The 21,380-nt window shown below is 43.1% G+C and overlaps 1 protein-coding gene across 2 annotated transcripts in view; it reads right to left on the reverse strand.

The window, feature by feature from the left end:
• LOC124131498 (VPS35 endosomal protein-sorting factor-like) overlaps positions 1-21,380 on the reverse strand; it is a 35,360-nt gene that overhangs the window by 1,306 nt on the left and 12,674 nt on the right. The window contains exons 8-26 of one of the 2 annotated variants that reach the window (XM_048400837.1): positions 20,325-20,402; positions 18,441-18,505; positions 18,095-18,174; positions 16,727-16,820; positions 14,782-14,859; positions 14,456-14,625; positions 13,292-13,403; positions 13,010-13,126; positions 12,163-12,216; positions 11,388-11,531; positions 8,862-8,947; positions 7,689-7,769; positions 6,845-7,007; positions 5,623-5,700; positions 4,427-4,541; positions 3,090-3,226; positions 1,954-2,119; positions 834-952; positions 199-345 (exon numbers count right to left, since the gene is read on the reverse strand). In XM_048400837.1, coding sequence (XP_048256794.1) covers positions 199-345; positions 834-952; positions 1,954-2,119; positions 3,090-3,226; positions 4,427-4,541; positions 5,623-5,700; positions 6,845-7,007; positions 7,689-7,769; positions 8,862-8,947; positions 11,388-11,531; positions 12,163-12,216; positions 13,010-13,126; positions 13,292-13,403; positions 14,456-14,625; positions 14,782-14,859; positions 16,727-16,820; positions 18,095-18,174; positions 18,441-18,505; positions 20,325-20,402 — 2,084 coding nt within the window. Of the gene's footprint in view, positions 1-198; positions 346-833; positions 953-1,953; positions 2,120-3,089; positions 3,227-4,426; positions 4,542-5,622; positions 5,701-6,844; positions 7,008-7,688; positions 7,770-8,861; positions 8,948-11,387; positions 11,532-12,162; positions 12,217-13,009; positions 13,127-13,291; positions 13,404-14,455; positions 14,626-14,781; positions 14,860-16,726; positions 16,821-18,094; positions 18,175-18,360; positions 18,506-20,324; positions 20,403-21,380 lie in introns of both variants that reach the window. The other variant, XM_048400836.1, reaches the window with a different exon arrangement.

Here is a 21,380-nt window from a genome sequence, read left to right on the forward strand (position 1 = left end):
CAGACTTACACCAGCTGCCACAGACTTACACCAGCTACTACAGACTTACACCAGCTGCCACAGACTTACACCAGCTACTACAGACTTAGCTGCCGCTACTGTGAGTGCTGCCTCTTGATGTTAAGGTTGTCAGATGTTTCTGTGTTGGAAAGAAGCTCTGTTTTCAACTGCCACAGATCCCTTCCCCCAAGTACTCACCCTGAGTTTGGTGTCCACCTGGCCATGTTTCTGTGCCAGAGTCCACAGATTGATGACAAGAGTGGCCAGATTCGGCTTACTTATGTCACCCTGTGCAAGGATTACATTCACCAAGTCCAAGGCCACTGCGCTCTGACGTTTGGCACTCTGAAACCAGAGGAACATTCAAGCTTCAATACAAAGGCTGGTGGTAATCACTTAGCCCACACTGACTTCTATGGAACAGTTTGATTGGCATTCTATAAGTTGGTGAGTAAATGAGAAAACGTACAACTTATGTTTTCAGTTCAACCTTCCTTAAGTCATACAACTTCATGGATAACAACTTCTGATTTATTGCATGTAGATTCTTACACCGTCACTAATGCAAGAAATCAGAAGTTCTCCAAAAAGTTGTAAAACTTCCATGGAAGGTTCAACTGAAAACATAAGTGAAACTTAAGCAAGATTGGGGGCAGTGGGTAGCCTAGTGGTTGAAGTGTTTGTTTGTCACACCGAAGACCCGGGTTCGATTCCCACCATGGGTACAATGTGTGAAGCCCATTTCTGGTGCTCCCCTGCAGTGATATTGCGGGGTAAAATAGTACTCACTCACCCACTCACTTAAGTAAGACTGTGGGCTGTATCTGACTCACCTCTGGGCTTGAGAGAGTTTTCAGGTGGTTGAGGACCTGTTCCACCAGCATGCTGCACATTTTCTCCACCTCCATCACAAACTTGGGGTCCGATCCATACAGTGCATCATTGGAATCAACTGGAACAAGGAACGTAGTTCTTGGAGTGACATGTACATACATTCCACGAGTGTTCTCTGGATATCTTATAGCCTGTATATCTTATAGCCTGTACATCTTATAGCCTGTATATCTTAGAGCCTGTACATCTTAGAGCCTGTACATCTTATAGCCTGTACATCTTAGAGCCTGTACATCTTAGAGCCTGTACATCTTATAGCCTGTACATCTTATAACCTGTATATCTTATAGCCTGTACATCTTATAGCCTGTATATCTTGTAGCCTGTACATCTTTTCTATAAAATACAGACTCTGATAAGCTGGAAAAAAGATTTGAAAATTACACAACTACAAAAGATACATATTTGTGGTCAGGTATCAGCACATTTTTGCAATAGGACACTATCTTTTATATTGACATATACAAACTCAACCTATGGTTTGATAAAACATTTTTCATCACTAAGAATCTTGGCTCTGAGAAATTCAATGAAAACTGGTCAAATTACTTGTGGAAGAATAGTAAAACCCAGATAATCTGGACAGTGAGTGAGTATGGTTATACGCCGCTTTTAGCAATACTCCAGCAATATCACGGAGGGGACACCAGAAATAGGCTTCACACATTGTACCCATGTCGGGAACTGAACCCTGGACTTCAGCGTGATGAGCGAACGCTTTAACCACTAGACTACCCGACGGCCCCAGTCTGGACAGTAGCGTTCTGGGTGAAATCTTATTGATTCGGTTAAATTTGTAATTTAAGTAAGGGAGTAAGTTTGGTTTTACGCCGCTTTGAGCAATATTCCGCAATATCACGTCAGGGGACACCAGAAATGAACTTCACACATTGTACGCATGTGGGGAATCAAACCCGGGTCTTCGCCGTGATGAACGAACGCTTTAGCCACGAATCTACCCAACCACCCCTTTGTAATTTGAGAATAGTTTCTGTTTATATATAATCATCCTACTGACGAACTGATACAGATGTCCCAATGCTCTGTAGTTGTGCTTACCTTTGTCAATATGGTAGAGATACTTTTCCTGGCAACTGGCAGACAACATGGCGATGACTCGAGTGTACACGAGGGCTCGGGCGTCGCTGCTGTTGTCCCAGGTGTAGTCCTGTAGCACGTTCAGCAGCCCTCGTAACAGATACATCACTCCTGCCTCTGGGTTGTCCTGAAACAAGTGAGTCAGTGAGTGAGTATGACTTTTCAGGAAATTATGAAACAGGACTGCCCATTTCTGGTGTCCCCCGCCCTGATCGCGCTGGAATATTCAAAACGGTGTAAAGTTTACACCCCGCCCTGATCTTGCTGGAATATTCAAAACAGTGTAAAGTTTACACCCCGCCCTGATCTTGCTGGAATATTCAAAACGGTGTAAAGTTTACACCCCGCCCTGATCTTGCTGGAATATTCAAAACGGTGTAAAGTTTACACCCAGCCCTGATCTTGCTGGAATATTCAAAACGGTGTAAAGTTTACACCCCGCCCTGATCTTGCTGGAATATTCAAAACGGTGTAAAGTTTACACCCCGCCCTGATCTTGCTGGAATATTCAAAACGGTGTAAAGTTTACACCAGCAAGATCAAGGCGGGGGACACCAGAAGTGGCCTGAGAGAAGCACCCGTAACATTTCTGTTTGAATAACAGTGTTTACTTTCCTCGCAAATGCGTTTGCTTGTTATCGCGTGTTATCAGATCTTCCACTTCCATTAAATGCCAGATATTGTGTATTTGTGTGTGCATATGTTGGTGCATTAGTGAGTGAGTGAGAGAGTGAGTGAGTGAGTGAGTGAGTGAGTGAGTGAGTGAGTGAGTGAGTGAGTGAGTGAGTGAGTGAGTGAGTGAGAGAGAGAGAGAGTGAGTATATTTTTCTGCGGATTTTAGCAATATTCGAGCAAGATCACTGCGGGGGAACACCTGAAATTTGCTTCACACATTTTACCCATGTGGGGAATCAAACCCGGGCCTTTGGCGTGATGAGCAAATACGTTACCCACTAGGCTACCCGACCACCCTAGCTGCCTTTTAACCAGTGCTGGGTACTGAGGAGAAATTCAACCCAACTTCACACATGGTCAAACAAACTGTGATGAAGCTCGGATTTCAGTAACATTACTAGGACAACAGCCATAGGACCTACCGGTGTGACAAGCAGGGTGGACACGAAGTTGTATATGAAGTCCAGTAAGAAGGGTTCCGAGGACTTCTTCCCTTCAGTCTCCAGGATACGAGGAACATCGGGGATAAGGGATATAGCTGCTTTGAAGAATGCATCTCCTGGAACACACAGTGGAGTATCACATGACTGTAAATCAGTTGTACAGGGACAGGGGAGTGTACGCATTTAGTGTGTGCGCATGTTGTGTGTGTGCACTTACATGGGTCTCTCCAAAGTGCATGTGTGTGTGTGTGTGTGTGTGCGTGAGTGCGCATGCTCATTGTTTACATGGGACTCTCCAAAGTGTGTGTGTGTGTGCATGCGTGCGTGCGTGCGTGCGTGCGTGCGTGCGTGTGCATGCTTATTGTTCACTGTCGCACTCAATAATATTTCAGCTATATGACGTCAACCTGTACAAAATCGAGTCTGAACCAGACAATCCAGTGATTGATATTGTGAGCAACATTCCACAGTCTTGACACAAGTATTGATCACAGTCACACAATAAACAAAAGATATCAAGTCATACCTTATATGTTTGCTTTAATAAATGTTATACCAAAGACAAATTAGTAGTGAAAGTTAGTTGTGAAAACATAAATATTTTCATCCATTGCACCATACTTGACACTGCCAACTGTAAATCGTCAGTGTGTCAGGTTTTTGGCAATCATGTCTGATGACTTAAGCACCACAGATAAGAGCACATGAAGTATTGCGATACGTATCTGACTGTGAGAAAGGTATCGTGATACGTATCGGATCGCACTGTTAGTGTACCGTCCAACCCCTACCATGTACCATGTACCAAGTAGTACCATAGTACCATAGCTACTGAGAGAGACCAACCCTGGGAGAAGCACTGGTTCTGCAGTCACTGTCTGTGACACACCTACCCTGGGAGAAGCACTGGTTATGCAGTCACTGTCTGTGAGAGACCTACCCTGGGAGAAGCACTGGTTGAGCAGTCACTGTCAGAGAGAGACCTACCCTGGGAGAAGCACTGGTTGAGCAGCCACTGTCTGTGATACACCTACCCTGGGAGAAGCACTGGTTGAGCAGTCACTGTCAGAGAGAGACCTACCCTGGGAGAAGCACTGGTTGAGCAGTCACTGTCTGTGAAACACCTACCCTGGGAGAAGCACTGGTTGTGCAGCCACTGTCTGAGAGAGACCTACCCTGGGAGAAGCACTGGTTGAGCAGTCACTGTCAGAGAGAGACCTACCCTGGGAGAAGCACTGGTTGAGCAGTCACTGTCTGTGATACACCTACCCTGGGAGACGCATTGGTTGTGCAGTCACTGTCTGAGAGAGACCTACCCTGGGAGAAGCACTGGTTGAGCAGCGCCACCTGGCCAGACACAAGGTACAGCTGCAGCTGGGACACGACGGACTGAAGCGATGGTATCGTGATGAAGCTGTACGCTGAACACGCCTAAAATGTTCAAGAACATGTATCTTTTCATCGTATGTTGTACCAAGGCGTCAATAGCAAAGTTTATCTAATCACGGTTACTGTTGGTGTGATCTGCCGATTAGTTCACACATGATTTCAGTGAAATTAATGTAAATAATACTGAATGAAATTTTGACTAAAACTAATAAAATAGATTACAACCACAAAGTCCAGGCACTTTTTTATAACCAGATAGTGTAAAAAAAAAGGATTAAGGTACATGTACTTCAGTATCGACTTGTTGACACAGTATTTCTGGTGTTACGTGCACATGGCTATGTCTTTGCATTGGGGAAAAAACATGTCGTGCATTATGTGTACCCCCTCCACACAGATGTAACAAATAGGGCACTCATATGTTCATATGCATGCAGTCTTGTAATGACTTGTCTAAAGTCCAAGGCGCAGTTAAAGTGTTATTATGTTCAATCAATTGGTATTCTTGTAAAATGTGCTTCATTTCATTCAATACCAATATTTGTAAAATGTACAATGTGGATCCACCAGGTAATGATAACCCTAATCACACAGAGGTGATGTCTGACGTTAGGGCATGGGTAACTCGGGTACCTGGGTCGGGTGGTACTGAGTAGGGCCCGGGTACCCACAGTACTACCCGGACCGTGGTTAGTCACATGATGTATTGTTTAATGACAAAAACTCCCTATAGCTCAAAGGTTACACTAAAAGTTGCTAATGTTCACATTTCTTTAGATGATGCACACATTCCATTTGACTTGTATATGTTTGAGCAAAGTTAAAGCTTCAGTCAACTTCAGTGCACACATGATCTGATTGCTTGATACATGTATGTAAATAGTCTTAGCCAGGGCTGCGTTAAAACAATTCCCAATCAGACATTTTGTTCCTAACTCTTGATACCTACAGTGGGTACCCAAGTAGGGTCGGGGTAATAGGGGGTCTGGTACCTGGGTAGTAAATTTGGACTCGTCCCAACCCTATCTCAAGGCCCAAGCTGCAACATCTGGACTGAACCTGGGAGTAGATCATAGGGCCTCTTTTATATAAGTTCTTTAATTAATGTTGTTCATTGACTCACCCGAACAAAAGCTGCAGTCTTGCGTGAGTGGTGGCCTTTCACTACCTTTCTTGTTTCCACAGACAGGCTGTTGACACTCTGTTGGAATGGACAGTAGTGAAGGTCAAGTCTTTGACTGGCATTTAGAAGTTGTGAGAACATGAAGACATGGCACTTTTCATGGAGAACAACTTCTGTAGTGTTGGAAACAGTATAGCTGGGATCATTCATGCAACGTTTCATCAGAGACCATATACCGCTGTATGGTCTCTGGTTTCATCTTTATTGATCTTGTAGTTTCAGAGACTGACAGATGGACCAACATCCAATGTGCCATGACAAGCTTAGGACTGTATCACCTATAGCTGACACACCCCATTGTATGTAAAAAATTTTCATTCTCCCCGTAATACAGGTAACATTTCTTTTTCACGACCCTCCTACTCCTCTCATTATACACACACTTTTATACAAAATTTATTGGAATAGTGTTCAAAGTGATGATTTTTTTTATTTGAAAAAATAGAACAGTGTCATATTTCATGACCCCTCCACACATAGTTGGGATAAATTTCTAAAAATTTAATTCCACCCACCCATCACCCTCTTAAGATCCTAGTCAGATAAGTGGTAAACCAGAAAAGTAGATTCTTTTAGCTCAATCCTTTGATTTGCCACTTAACAAGTATATGTATGCAGTTTAGTGACACACCAGATCCAACCATGTCATTTGGGTCTTGTATTTATAATGCACCATCAACTGAAAGCAGCCATACCATCGGGCAGGATAGGACACAGGAGATGTTTTAGTCCATAACTAGGTACTAGGCAGGTAAAAGATGGAGATTAGCTTCAGGATGAACATCTGCTGTGTTCTATGAACCTGCTGTGTTCTGCGTACTTGCTGTGTTCTACGTACCCACTGCGTTCTACGTACCTGCTGTGTTCTACATACCCACTGTGTTCTACGTACTTGCTGTGTTCTATGTACCCACTGCATTCTACGTACCTGCTGTGTTCTACGTACCCACTGTGTTCTACGTACCTGCTGTGTTCTACGTACCCACTGTGTTCTACGTACCCACTGTGGACTACGTACCCACTATGAACTGCGTACCTGCTGTGTTCTACATACCCACTGTGAACTACGTACCTGCTGTGTTCTATGTACCCACTGTGGACTACGTACCCTCTGTGTTCTACGTACCCACTGTGAACTACATACCCACTGTGTTCTACGTACCTGCACAAGCTGCACCAGAACAGGGTCAAGGTTGCTGAAGGATGCCCGCGCCTCCACAAAGAAACTGAGTTGTTGTTCGAAGTCCCGGTTGAAGGAGATGCGACGGATGAAACAACAGATGAGGTTGCTTATCACTCTCTTCTCATCCTCCAGAGTCAGGGCACTGAAACAGATCAATGCATGGCTTGATAATGCTGCTTTTCACATCAGTTGATGATTTATTTCTTGAGCATTCACTCTAAGATGTGAAAAGACAGGCATTAAAGTGACACTATTTTTCTGCTTATAGCAAATAGCTTTAGTTTATTTGTATCTGCCCGACCACTCTATGTTTGATAGATAAGCCAAAAAAAAGTTAAAACTTCAACAATCATACAACATTAAAGTAACTATTACTTCTGTTGTATGTGGAGGAAAGCCACAAATGACTCATGACTCGTGAAGATCCGGGGTAGAATAGGTCTTCAGCAACCCATGCTAGCTGTAAAAGTCAACTATGCTTGTCGTAAGAGGCAACTAATGGGATCAGGTGGTCAGGATCGCTGACTTGGTTGATGCATGTCATAGTATCCCAGTTACATGGATCGATGCTCATGATGTCAATCACTGGATTGTCTGGTCCAGACTCGATTATTTACAGACCGCCGTCATAAAGCTGGAATATTGCTGAGTGTGGCGTTAAACAACAAAACAAACAAACAAACAAAAATCAAATGACTCATCTCATGGATGTTTTCAGTTTGTTGAAACCAACAAGATAGACATGGTGCTGATTTGGATTAATCTGGGATTCCAAGCAACGACAAACAGGAGGAGCAGATATATATATATACTTATTTCTTACTTGACGGAGTCGTGCATTGTCTTGCAGATGAACATCATTGCGTTTATGACAATGGGATCATTCAATGGCTCCGTCTGAAACCTGGAATAGCATTGTGAGACATACATCAGAAACATGGACACATTTGGTCACTTACTGTTGCACTTGTTAATAATCAGAGAGGGAACCCACATCAAACTGTCACTGTAAGTATAACTGATTTATTAGAAATTCATTTGACTCTAGATCTGAATACATCAGACTGTGACGCAATCCTTGGCTTATCAGAAACTCAAATTATCAATGTTATTGGTTACAGGTGTTAGTCCTGTTTCATAATTGGTAGTAAGTTTCTTTATTATTTATTTGTGTACTTAATTATTCTGTTTTCACTAGAGTGACATAACACTTTATGTAGGAACTACTTTCACTGGAGTGACATAACACTTTATGCAGGAACTACTTTCACTGGAGTGACATAACACTTTATGCAGGAACTACTTTCACTGGAGTGACATAACACTTTATGCAGGAACTACTTTCACTGGAGTGACATAACACTTTATGCAGGAACTACTTTTTGACCAAAATTATCTTTGCGAGTCTCAAGGTGATCAACATGAAACCGGGAAGTACCTGGATTGTCTCCCTTAGTGTATGATACATCAAGGTCCTTCCCAGCGCGTGACACCTTCGTTACACTCTCGGTAACATCGCTGCCACCAGTGTGGGCACGGCCATTACAAGAATCTTGAAATTTGGCCTCTAACCCCAAATGTAGTAATGTTCATACTTTTGTTCATGTCTTTGGGAATGCCATCATAGTGAATTTTGAAAAGGTTTACGACGAAACATGTTTTCCAGATGAATTTACTTTGTTGTTTGTATAATCAGATTGGTTCGAGATTGCACACGAACGGAAAATCAACCAACTTCTCCCTTACATTCTTACTATATCAATGACATGATAGTTTTAATGAAATAGAAATTCAAATTGACAAACAAAGAAAGTAATTTAGCAGGGGTAAGTGTATTTGGCGTCACCACAGTCGTCATTCGGTTGCGAGTTCAACTCCAAGCATGGTTGGGGCCACCTATCACAGTGGGGAGTTTTGAGTGGTGGCAGCGATAGTATAGAGAACTCCGCGAACGGGCTATTGCTGCGAGGAGCTTGATGATACATGGACTACTTACTTAGCAAATGCCTCGGCCACACTCTTACACGCATCGACCTTGACATTCTCTCTCTGGAACATGTCCATGAAGGGGAGGAACTTCTCCTGAAGACAGAAGTAAATACACTGTACAACACACACTTGTTTGTTTGTTGTTTAAGCTGCACTCAGCAATATTCCAGATACATGACAGCGGTCTGCTCAAGACCAATTCTAACCTGGTTCATCACAGGAGTACAAACATTTTTACTGGACCATGTTACATAGGTCTACAGTGATTACAGAGTGTGATGGTAATTAATCAAATCTGTGTTAGGTAATGCAGTGGTTGGTCCCAGAAACGATCCATGCGTCCACACAATTTGCTGGGCCAAAACTTGTAAATCCTTAGAAGGATAAAAATAACAAGCGTGGCTGGTGACACTGAGCAATATTCCAGTTATATCATGGAGGCCTATAAACCAGTGGTTGATACAGTGAGCAATATTCCAGCTATATCATGGAGGCCTATAAACCAGTGGTTGATACACTGAGCAATATTCCAGTTATATCATGGAGGCCTATAAACCAGTGGTTGATACAGTGAGCAATATTCCAGTTATATCATGGAGGCCTATAAACCAGTGGTTGATACAGTGAGCAATATTCCAGCTATATCATGGAGGCCTATAAACCAGTGGTTGATACAGTGAGCAATATTCCAGTTATATCATGGAGGCCTATAAACAATTGGTTGATACAGTGAGCAATATTCCAGTTATATCATAGAGGCCTATAAACCAGTGGTTGATACAGTGAGCAATATTCCAGCTATATCATGGAGGCCTATAAACCAGTGGTTGATACAGTGAGCAATATTCCAGCTATATCATGGAGGCCTATAAACCAGTGGTTGATACAGTGAGCAGTATTCCAGTTATATCATGGAGGCCTATAAACCAGCGGTTGATACACTGAGCAATATTCCAGCTATATCATGGAGGCCTATAAACCAGTGGTTGATACACTGAGCAATATTCCAGTTATATCATGGAGGCCTATAAACCATTGGTTGATACACTGAGCAATATTCCAGTTATATCATGGAGGCCTATAAACCAGTGGTTGATACAGTGAGCAATATTCCAGCTATATCATGGAGGCCTATAAACCAGTGGTTGATACACTGAGCAATATTCCAGTTATATCATGGATGCCTATAAACCAGTGGTTGATGCACTGAGCAATATTCCAGCTATATCACGGAGGCCTATAAACCAGTGGTTGATACATTGAGCAATATTCTAGCTATATCATGGAGGCCTATAAACCAGTGGTTGATACACTGAGCAATATTCTAGCTATATCATGGAGGCCTATAAACCAGTGGTTGATACACTGAGCAATATTCCAGCTATATCATGGAGGCCTATAAACCAGTGGTTGATACACTGAGCAATATTCCAGTTATATCATGGAGGCCTATAAACCAGTGGTTGATACAGTGAGCAATATTCCAGTTATATCATGGAGGCCTATAAACCAGTGGTTGATACAGTGAGCAATATTCCAGCTATATCATGGAGGCCTATAAACCAGTGGTTGATACACTGAGCAATATTCCAGCTATATCATGGAGGCCTATAAACCAGTGGTTGATACACTGAGCAATATTCCAGCTACATCATGGAGGCCTATAAACCAGTGGTTGATACAGTGAGCAACGATCCACGTCATCAGAATCCAGTGACGTATATATATAAACCAAGTCAACGAGTCTGACCACGCGGCCCATTATGACCAGCAATGGTTACTGGGGATGAAGCCCAACCCGGAATACCCTTGGAGGACTTGCCTTGTACCTCTAGGCAGCAACACACAGAATATATATACCGTATTTGACGTAATAAGCGCCCCGCTCTAATAAGCGCCCACGGTGATATTTGCTAATATATTGGCTAGTGAACAATCCCAATTAGCACCCCTTCCAATTGATCAATGTACACAAGACTTATTTATTCGTGTATAATATGTGTGTTATATGCATCCTTAATCATGGGAAATTAAATTCTGGAAAAATATATCTGTCGTATATAAACATTTCAGGCTGTCAGCAAAAACCACAAAATTTACGGTCTTTCAACTCTATTGTTTTTCACCAAAATAATATTCTAATAAGAGCCCCCTATTTCTAATTTTGAGAGCGCTTATTATGTCGAATACGGTAAAGACACACAGTCCAAGATAATGAGTGAGTGAGTGAGTTGGGTTTAACGCCGCTTTTAACAGTATTCCAGTTATATCACGGCGTGTCAGCTTAATGTGGGAGGAAAGCCCCAAGTGATGCAGGTCTCAGACGTTTACCACTTCGGTGAAACCCACGAGCACGGGTATGGTGCTGACAAACCTAGAAACATAATCAGGGCGAACCGGGATTCGAACCCACAATCATAGGTTTCTGGCGTGTACAAGGGACGCAACTCTGCACAGCGAATCGCGGCGCCTTAGACGACTGGGCCACCCGTGCCCCTTCCAAGATAATGAGAAAATGATGGTACCGACTTACCAGAGAGAAGAGTGCTGTGAAGTTGTGTTGATGTGCCAGTATCTTGGAGACCACCGACAACATCTGGGGGTAGAAGTCCTCGAAGACCCGGTCTGGTGTCATGTGTTTGATGATGTCCGCCAGGATGGTGTTAACCTCTCGCTTCTGTACAACATTGGGATAGCTTTATAGATTTAGCAAAAGTTGTACTAAACAATTTTACTAATTTTCTACAAGGTCATGGCTTCGTTATGTGCAATGTAAGAAATGTTATATTTGGGAAAACACTTTCTTAGTAAAGTACAGATTCTCGTATTTTGGGGCGTTGAGACCCATCCGGGATTTGAACCCACGCTGCCAGAGTGAGGCACCTAATCGCAGCACACCATGTCAGTGTTTTTTAACCCACTCAGCCGCCGAAGCTTCCACAAAAATGAAAGTCTGACAACTGGTAGTGTAGATCACATACTTTGTGTACCCCTCTGACAAGTGTAAATTGGCACGGCTCCAATGTCCGAAAATGGCATTGTGTGTTCATTCGTTACATTCAGTTTTAGGTTCCATTTATCACAAGAATGTTTTTTACCATTCATGAAGGGGAATTGTGTTGGTGTGTAAGAGTGGTTCTGCAATATTTCTTTAGTTATTTTTTTTCCTTATGAAAAAGAATATTAAAATATTTTTCAGCTCACAACTGCTGCACAAAAATAGCATTTTTCAGAAAGTAACACCAACCTTGCAGTAACCATGGTAACAGATGTCAACATTTCTAAACTGTAATACGATATAAACTTACCCCAAAGTGTTTCACAACATACTCAATCCAAATATCAGCACTGCCAATGTACTCCTGAAAATTAATTGCAGTATTAATTAAAAACTTGAACACATGCAGTCAAACACTGATATTATGTACTTCAAATGGAGAACTGCATGACGTACAGTGGAAGCAGACATGAGTGAGTGAGAAAGGTTTAAACAACACTGCTTGCTACAGTACTTTACATCATGCAGCTCTACCATGCAAGCCAGTTCGGATAGGGATATGTGCTGACATGCACTGAATCAAAGGGTTTCTCGAGCTTCGGTCCTGCCCCACACTGACGCACATGTCGCATTGGTATGCTGTCAGGAAGTGTCCATATTTTCCCACCGGTTTCTCTTACAAAGCACAATATAATACCATAGTAATGGCATGATTCAAAGATGCACTGGTGCATCATCGGCATGCTTTGCCCTTTTAGGTCGGGGAATAACAAACTTCTAAGTTCAAAACATGAAAAATGTGATATCTTTTCTTAGAAAATCCACTTATCAAAATCAAACTGTGCACTGCTCATGCTCCTCTCCTATTGGAATAGAAACTGTACCCCCAGGTGGAAAAGAATCCATGGAGTAGTTTTCAAGTTATAGGTCGCACACATGTTGAAGAAGCAAAACATGCAAAAAATCATAATTCTTTCAGAAAATCCACACATCACAATCCAACTTCACACTGTACCTCTCCTATTGGTATAGAAAGTGTTCACCAAGTTTGAAAAGAAAGTTTTCAAGTTATAGGTCGCACACAAAAAATGTCCTCGGAAGGGTTGACGGAATTCCTTGGTATAATAATTAAAAATAATATGAATAGAAGTACGCACCGCTGGGTTCTTGAGTTTGACAACAGCCTTCCAGACCTCATTAAGGACGGTGAGTCGCTGGTCAGGAGGGGGGTCTGCCACAACCAGACACAGCCCCAGGGTCTTGTGAAGCTGGTCCTGAACGTAACAAGAACAACACATTAAACACTGGGTGAAGGTTCCAGCAACTGGAGGGGTTTGCAAGTATTGCAGGAACAGAAGAAGGCCCTTCACTACCATTTCCTCAAGGACGCTCTCTGCTTACCCTGGGGGAAAAACTGGGCTCGCCAACTCTCTGCTTACCTTAGGGAAGCCGGTGTCCTCGCACTCCTTGATCATCTCGGTGAACATGACGGCCCTGTGGGCGATGTACTGGGGCTGGAAGGCTGACATGATGGAGTTGAGGAGCAGGGCGCTGCAGGCACACAGAACAACACTTTTACTGAAGTCTATTCATACTGCATGCTGTCAGTGGCAACAACAAAATAATTACATATCATGACAGCATTTCTCAAGTGTCTACCATTTCCTCAAAGACCCTCTCTGTCCACCTTGGGGGAGGGGGGGAGGGGGGGAGGGGGGGAGGCTCACCAACTCTCTGCCTTATGGTCTTTTTATGTTTATACCTAAAACACATAAATGCAAAAAATATTGAAGTCAAATGTTAAATATTTCACTTACAGTCGAGCCATTTATTCACAACCTGACCATGGCCCACTTTCCAAACAGACCACAATAATTGGGCGACTCACTCAACACTGAAAACGATCTCCACTAATAATTGGGCGACTCACTCAACACTGAAAACGATCTCCACTTAGACAAGTTTTCCGCCAGCATCAACTTTAATTTCTTCAACGTAAGCCCCCCATTCAGTATATCTGTCTGTTATCTATAGTCATTTAATGGTCTAAATGAAATAAACCCAAACAATATACACTACCTGTCAAATTCATATAACTGGGTTATATCATTAATAACAAGTCATAATTCATTCTTCTACACCTTTGTCCAACACTCACAACAACAACAAGAACACTCACAACAACATCAACAACAACAACAACAATAATAATAGTGATGATGATGCTGCTGCTGCTGCTGCTCTGTTTGGAGTCTCTCTGGACTCCTGTTTATTAGGAGCCTAGTCTCTCTGGACTCCTGTTTATTAGGAGCCTAGTCTCTCTGGACTCCTGTTTATTAGGAGCCTAGTCTCTCTGGACTCCTGTTTATTAGGAGCCTAGTCTCTCTGGACTCCTGTTTATTAGGAGCCTAGTCTCTCTGGACTCCTGTTTATTAGGAGCCTAGTCTCTCTGGACTCCTGTTTATTAGGAGCCTAGTCTCTCTGGACTCCTGTTTATTAGGAGCCTAGTCTCTCTGGACTCCTGTTTATTAGGAGCCTAGTCTCTCTGGACTCTATCTGTCTGGACCTTGTCCACAACTGACGATGACTACACACTGTTTCACCTGTTACACTGCTTCTTGCACTTATCGAGAGTCTCTGTGAGGACCGTCTCGGGAGATTTGTTGGCAATGCACTGGAGCAGCCAGTCCAGGGCCGGGGAGAACAGCATCAGGTACCGCGGCATCTCCAGCTTCTGCATGGCAAGGATGTTCTGGACACTGTCCCCTTGTACCTGCAATAGGAGGACATGGCTACAATCATGTGATAGGGAGGTAAGAGTTTATAGCAAGCTAGTTGTCAAATATTTAACAAATAAAGCATCTAACCGGTGTACACCTTTTCCCAAATTCAGTAAACATGTTCTGCTATTTACACAGTTGTGACTGACCTGATGGAAGGTGGCGAGGAAGTCATCAAAGTGTGGCATCAGATGATGGCGGATACTCGGGGCCACTTTGATTCCAACCTGGAAATGTACACAGTCACATACACAGTATCTGCAGATCTGTTCCTTTGTTTCTATAAGACTGATTTCTTGTACAGCAGTGAGTCCATTAACAGTGTCAGTCAGTGAGTATGGTTTTACGCCGCTTTTAGCAATATTCTAGCAATATCACGGCAGGGTACACCAGAAACGGGCTTCACACATTGTACCCATGTCGGGAATCGAACACGGGTCTTCGGCGTGACGAGCGAACGCTTTAACTACTAGGCTACCCGACTGCCCCCGAGTCCATTAACAAATACTTGGAGATAGTAAGAGCAAGCATGATTTGATTTAATGGGACATCTCTTGTCCAGCATGGGGGCTGAGGTGAAGTCATTTGTGTCATACATATCTCCATCTCATTAATCTGATATCTTAGTTCTCACTACTGCCAAGCATCTATCTAAGGACCACCTGGTCACATCATAACTACCTTTTGCAAATTTTGACCGACCAACGAAATGACTAACAAGAAGTCAACATTAAGCAGCTTTCCCGAGCATTACGGCACTAGTTTCAAACTGGCAACTTCCATTTGAGAGTATGCTTTGAAAAATATTTTGACAATATTTGAAAACTGAACAAAAGACTGGGATGTCTAAGAGATTGTCGAGATTGTATGTCAGTACTTCTTAAGGGCTATGGAAAGTCTCTTCTGTTTCAAATGTTTATGTCATGAAAGTGAGAGACAGATGATGGTTTTGATGGAATCAGTCATACAGCCCATAACTGTCATTCAGAATAACCTGTGTTAACCTTTTTGAGGTTACATGATCAGAGTGAGTGAGTGAGTAGGGGTTAACGCCGCCTTAACAGTATTCCAGTTATATTGTGGCGTGTCAGCTTAATGTGGGAGGAAAGCCCGAAGTGATGCAGGTCTCAGACGTTTACCACTTCGCTGAAACCCACAAGCACGGGTATGGTGCTGACAAACCTAGAAACATAATCAGGGCGAACACGGATTTCGACCCCACAATCATAGGTTCCTGACATGCCCAAGGGACCTAACTCTGCGAATCGTGGCGCCTTAGACCACTGGGCCACCCGTGCCCCCTTACATGATCAGAAAACACACTCTGACAGTCACTGTCTCAATCTGGTGAGCAATGCTCTGATTTGTTGGATGAAAGGTCGTTCTGACTTGACCTGTAATGGGATGTCCTCACATCTTTGTTTAGCAGTAGTGGTAATGAATGTCTGAGTTTAATGAGACTGTATGAATCTCCAACACTGATTGCTTCGATTCCTAATGACTACATACTTGTAGTCATACACTCAGGTGATTAGGCTTAAAAAATAAAAAGAATTGGTTCTCATGCAATGGCTTTTGAAATTATATTTAGGGCGGGTGGGCTATGTTTTGTTGTTGTCGTTGTTCAAGCTAATATCAGTGAAATCATGCTGTTCTTAAGTATTGTAATATTTCATTGCTTGGGTCGTGTGTTCGAGGCGTGATATTTAAAGACTTTTATTTTTCTTCAAAAATGGAGAAAAACCCTACTACTAGGATCCTACATCTGTAGTTTTACCATGAAATCTCAACTTCTGGCATATGTTCTGTTATGTTTACAAGTTGTAAGATTCACATTATTTTCATCAGAATCATATTTTTCTAATTCAACTCATGCTTGAATAAACATTCAGGTTACAATTGTACACATAGAGCTGTGTTTTGTCTCCTGACATTTATAATACAGGCGCTTCACCATAATGCATTGGCCAGGATATGTAAGTAACAATGGCCAGGGTATGTAAGTAACAATGGCCAGGGTATGTAAGTAACAATGACATTTGACTGTTCTGTAGGTGTCAGTCTTATCCTCTGAGAAGTGCTTATCCGACTTACCCGAGACAGGTAGCATCTGGAGTAGCTAGCAACCAGCGGATCACCGATTCCTCTCGTCATACTTGCCAGACGAAGCAGAGCATCAGAGTATTCTCTGGGACAAAATCAAATGTCTGTTAGACTTGTGTAGTTCAGTGAGTGAGTGAGGATGGTTTTACGCCGCTTTTAGCAATATTCCAGCAATATCACGGCGGAGACTCCAGAAATGGGCTTCACACATGTGTAGTTCAGATTGAGGGGTCTGGAATCTTTTCTGAAGGTGCTGACAGGGTTCACTAATTGATTTCAGCTTTGGCATTTTTAAAATTTCATTACAGGTGTCCGTGTAAGCAAGTGATGAGTGTGTGAGGATGGTTTTACTTCACTTTTAGCAATATTCCAGCAATATCAGGGCGGGGAACACCGGAAAAGGGCTTCACATTGTACCCATGTGGGGAATTGAACCCAACCTTGGGCATGACGAGAGAATGCTTTAACCACTAGGTTACCCTTAGTGATGAAGGCATGAGCATCTGTACCGAAACACTGCATTAAAAGTATAACAAAGTTGAAATCATTTTGGTGAGGTGAAATGGGGTTAACGTCGCATCCAAGACTATTGCACTTAGTTGGCGACTTGCATGAACTTGTTTGTGTGTGGCTCCTTGTACTAGTCCGGACTGATGCCGATTTATAGTGCTAGCCCACTGAGATACCATGCCGCAGTTTAACATGAATACCCCACTCAGACACAGCATACTGACTCCCGAGCTGACCAGTCCTTGTTTTAGCCCCTTCATGCCAAGCGCCAGACAGGGTAAGTACCATCTTTTAATGTCAATTTACATATCTAATTAGGGTTAATGCCACTGTAAGCAATATTTTAGCAATATTTCAGCAATATCACAGAGAAGGGACATCAGAAATAGGCCTCATGTCTTGTACTTATGTTAACCTTTAGCCTGCTGAATTATTTCAAACCCTGCCCAGCATATCATTGCTTTAGGCCACACATTTATTATTTTTTGTTTCACGGGCCCACCTTCCCTACTGAAAAGGAGCTGGAAAAGAAATGAAATGAACATAAATAAATATATTTTTATTATGTCTCCCGCTAGTAATATAGACCCTCTTATACAATATAAAATGTTATTGTAAATTCCATGTCTACATCACTATCAGTGATTCAAGAAGCCAGCTGCAGTTTTAACTCTACAGCAGAAGACTTCCATATAAATATATATTGACACAGCTATTTATATATATTTTCATTTTGACCGACCTTGTGTGGAAAAGCTGGAATAAAATCGTGAAACATAAAATTAAGAAATTGTGGCCTTAAGAACTAGGCCAGCCCACCCCCCTTCTTTCTACAGTGAGGAGACCTACCCAGGGTTGAGGAAGCTGTAACACTTGAGTATAGCGGTCTCTACATAGAACCGGGGTATCAACTCTCGGATGGAAGCGATCTTGTAGAACTAGGCCAGCCCACCCCCCCTCTGTCTACAGTGAGGAGACCTACCCAGGGTTGTGGAAGCTGTAACACTTGAGTATAGCGGTCTCTACATAGAACCGGGGTATCAACTCTCGGATGGAAGCGATCTTGTAGAACTAGGCCAGCCCACCCCCATTCTGTCTACAGTGAGGAGACCTACCCAGGGTTGAGGAAGCTGTAACACTTGAGTATAGCGGTCTCTACATAGAACCGGGGTATCAACTCTCGGATGGAAGCGATCTTGAAGAACCAGTTCCGGCATGTCTCTTTGGCTGACTCCGGCACCTGCTCAGGGGTGAACTTTTCTGCAAAAATAAGAGGTGGATATATACACTCACAACTGGGGTAGTGTAGGTCAGTACAGGAGGTGTGGGTAAAGCTCTGGGTAGGGAGGTATATGGGTATAGTGCTTTAGGTTGACAGGTTGTTGGGGTTGATGTTTTGAAGTGAGTGGGAATAGTTTTACACTGCTTCTAGCAAGATTTTAAGCAATATCGCGTCAGGGCATACCCAAACTGGGCTTCACACAGTTTGCCTGTGTGGGGAATTGAACCCAGGTCTTCAGTGTGACGAGCGAATGCTTTAATCACAGGCCACCCAACCGCCCTTCTTGATTTGGGAAGAAGGAAGGTAGGATAATGTTTTAGGTGGTAGATAGTAGAGGGCAGTGTCTACTGTTGGGAGGTAGTGTTTGGCTATGCCCTGCCTCCGGCAGATACAGGAAGTGATTTGGGTAGGGAGGTAGAGAGGTAGTGAGGGTAGGGAGGTAGATAGGATTAGTGATAAGGGTAGGGAGGTAGATATGATTAGTGATTAGGGTAGGGAGGTTAAGATTAGTGATTAGGGTAGGGAGGTAGATAGGATAAGTGACTAGGGTAGGGAGGTTGATAAGATTAGTGATTAGGGTAGGGAGGTTAAGATTAGTGATTAGGGAAGGGAGGTAGATAGGATAAGTGATTAGGGTAGGGAGGTAGATATGATTAGTGATTATGGTAGGGAGGTTAAGATAGTGATTAGGGTAGGGAGGTAGATAGGATAAGTGATTAGGGTAGGGAGGTAGATATGATAAGTGATTATGGTAGGGAGGTTAAGATTAGTGATTAGGGTAGGGAGGTAGATAGGATAAGTGATTAGGGTAGGGAGGTAGATAGGATAAGTGATTAGGGTAGGGAGGTAGATATGATTAGTTATTATGGTAGGGAGGTTAAGATTAGTGATTAGGGTAGGGAGGTAGATAGGATAAGTGATTAGGGTAGGGAGGTTGATATGATTAGTGATTATGGTAGGGAGGTTAAGATTAGTGATAAGGGTAGGGAGGTAGATAGGATAAGTGATTAGGTTGGGGAGGTAGATATGATTAGTTATAAGGGTGGGGTGGGGTGGAGTGGGGTGGGGTACATAAGATAAGTGATCAGAGTGGGGAGGTAGACAAGATTAGTGATTAGGGTGGGGGTAGGGGTGGGGTAGATAGGATTCGTGATTATGGTAGGGAGGTTGATAAGATTAGTGATAAGGGTAGGGAGGTAGATATGATAAGTGATTAGGGTAGGGAGGTTGATAAGATTAGTGATAAGGGTAGGGAGGTAGATAGGATAAGTGATTAGGTTGGGGAGGTAGATATGATTAGTTATAAGGGTGGGGTGGGGTGGAGTGGGGTGGGGTACATAAGATAAGTGATCAGAGTGGGGAGGTAGACAAGATTAGTGATTAGGGTGGGGGTAGGGGTGGGGTAGATAGGATTCGTGATTATGGTAGGGAGGTTGATAAGATTAGTGATAAGGGTAGGGAGGTAGATATGATAAGTGATTAGGGTAGGGAGGTTGATAAGATTAGTGATTAGGGTAGGGATTTAGATAGGAAAAGTGATTAGGGTGGGGAGGTAGATAGGATAAATAACTTAGGTAGGATAAGAGATCAGGGTGGGGAGGTAGACAAGATTAGTGATTAGGGTAGGGTAGATAGGATTAATGATTAGGGTAGGAGGGTTGATAGGATTAGTGATTAGGGTTGGGAGGTTTATGGGGTTAGTGATTTGGATTGGTGTAGATAGGGGAAGTGAATAGGTAGGGAGGTAAACAAGGTAGTGTTTCAGGTAGGGATAGGTGTGCACTATAGGCTACCTACCCGGTAGCTTGACAGGCACTCCACTCCCTGGGGGGTAATACTGGGCCTTCTCCCTCAGTCGGTCATACACCAGGCGCCCTGAAAACATACAACACAGGTGAGACGGTACCTAGAGGTAGATGTGTAGGAATTACACCGGGAACACAGGATGAAACAATCTGTACATTTATTCAACGTATATATGTCTGCGGTGAAATCAACGGACACAACTGACAATAGCAAACACACAGAGACACAATTGGTTCAGCCCTCCGTAACACGTCATACCCATCTCAACCGTTGCCCCAAACTAACTGTCCCTTTGTCACTCCATTACATCACAATCTCATAGAATTTCTATACATACACAACATAGAATGTAACGAATGCAAGGATACAAACAAACCTCCAATGTCAGATGAGTGAGTGAGTGAGTATGGTTTTACGCCGCTTTTAGCAATATTCCAGCAATATCACGGCGGGGGACACCAGAAATGGGCTTCACACATTGTACCCATGTCGGGCAACGTCAGATGAGTGAGTGGTGGTGAGGTGAGGTGAGGTGAGGTGAGGTGAGGTGAAATGGAGTTTAACGTCGCGTCCAAGATTATTGCACTTATATAGGGATGTGCATGTACGTGTGTGTGTGTGGCTGCTTGTACTAGTCCGGACTGATGCTGATTTATAGTGCTAGCTCACTGAGATACCATGCCGCAGTTTAACATGAATACCCCACTCAGACACAGTATACTGACTCCGAGCCGACCAGTCCTTGTTTTAGCCCCTTAATGCAGAGCGCCAGACAGGGTAACAACAAGTACCATCTTTTAACGTCTTTTGGTATGACGCGGCCAGGGATCGAACCCCGGACCTTCCGTTCTCCGGGCGGACGCTCTACCACTAGACCACGGAGGCGGTAAATGAGTGAGTGAGTGATATGGTTTTACCCCGCTTTTAGCAATATTCCAGCAACATCACGGCAGGGTACACTAGACAGCGTCAAATGAAACAGGGACTTTTTGTGGAATATGAAGGGAGATAACTCTGTCATGGGATAACATAAAGGCCACTAGAAAA

Source organism: Haliotis rufescens, unplaced genomic scaffold, assembly GCF_023055435.1.
Source record: "Haliotis rufescens isolate VD_foot unplaced genomic scaffold, xgHalRufe1.0.p SCAF_20, whole genome shotgun sequence".
NCBI classification, from domain to species: domain Eukaryota; kingdom Metazoa; phylum Mollusca; class Gastropoda; order Lepetellida; family Haliotidae; genus Haliotis; species Haliotis rufescens.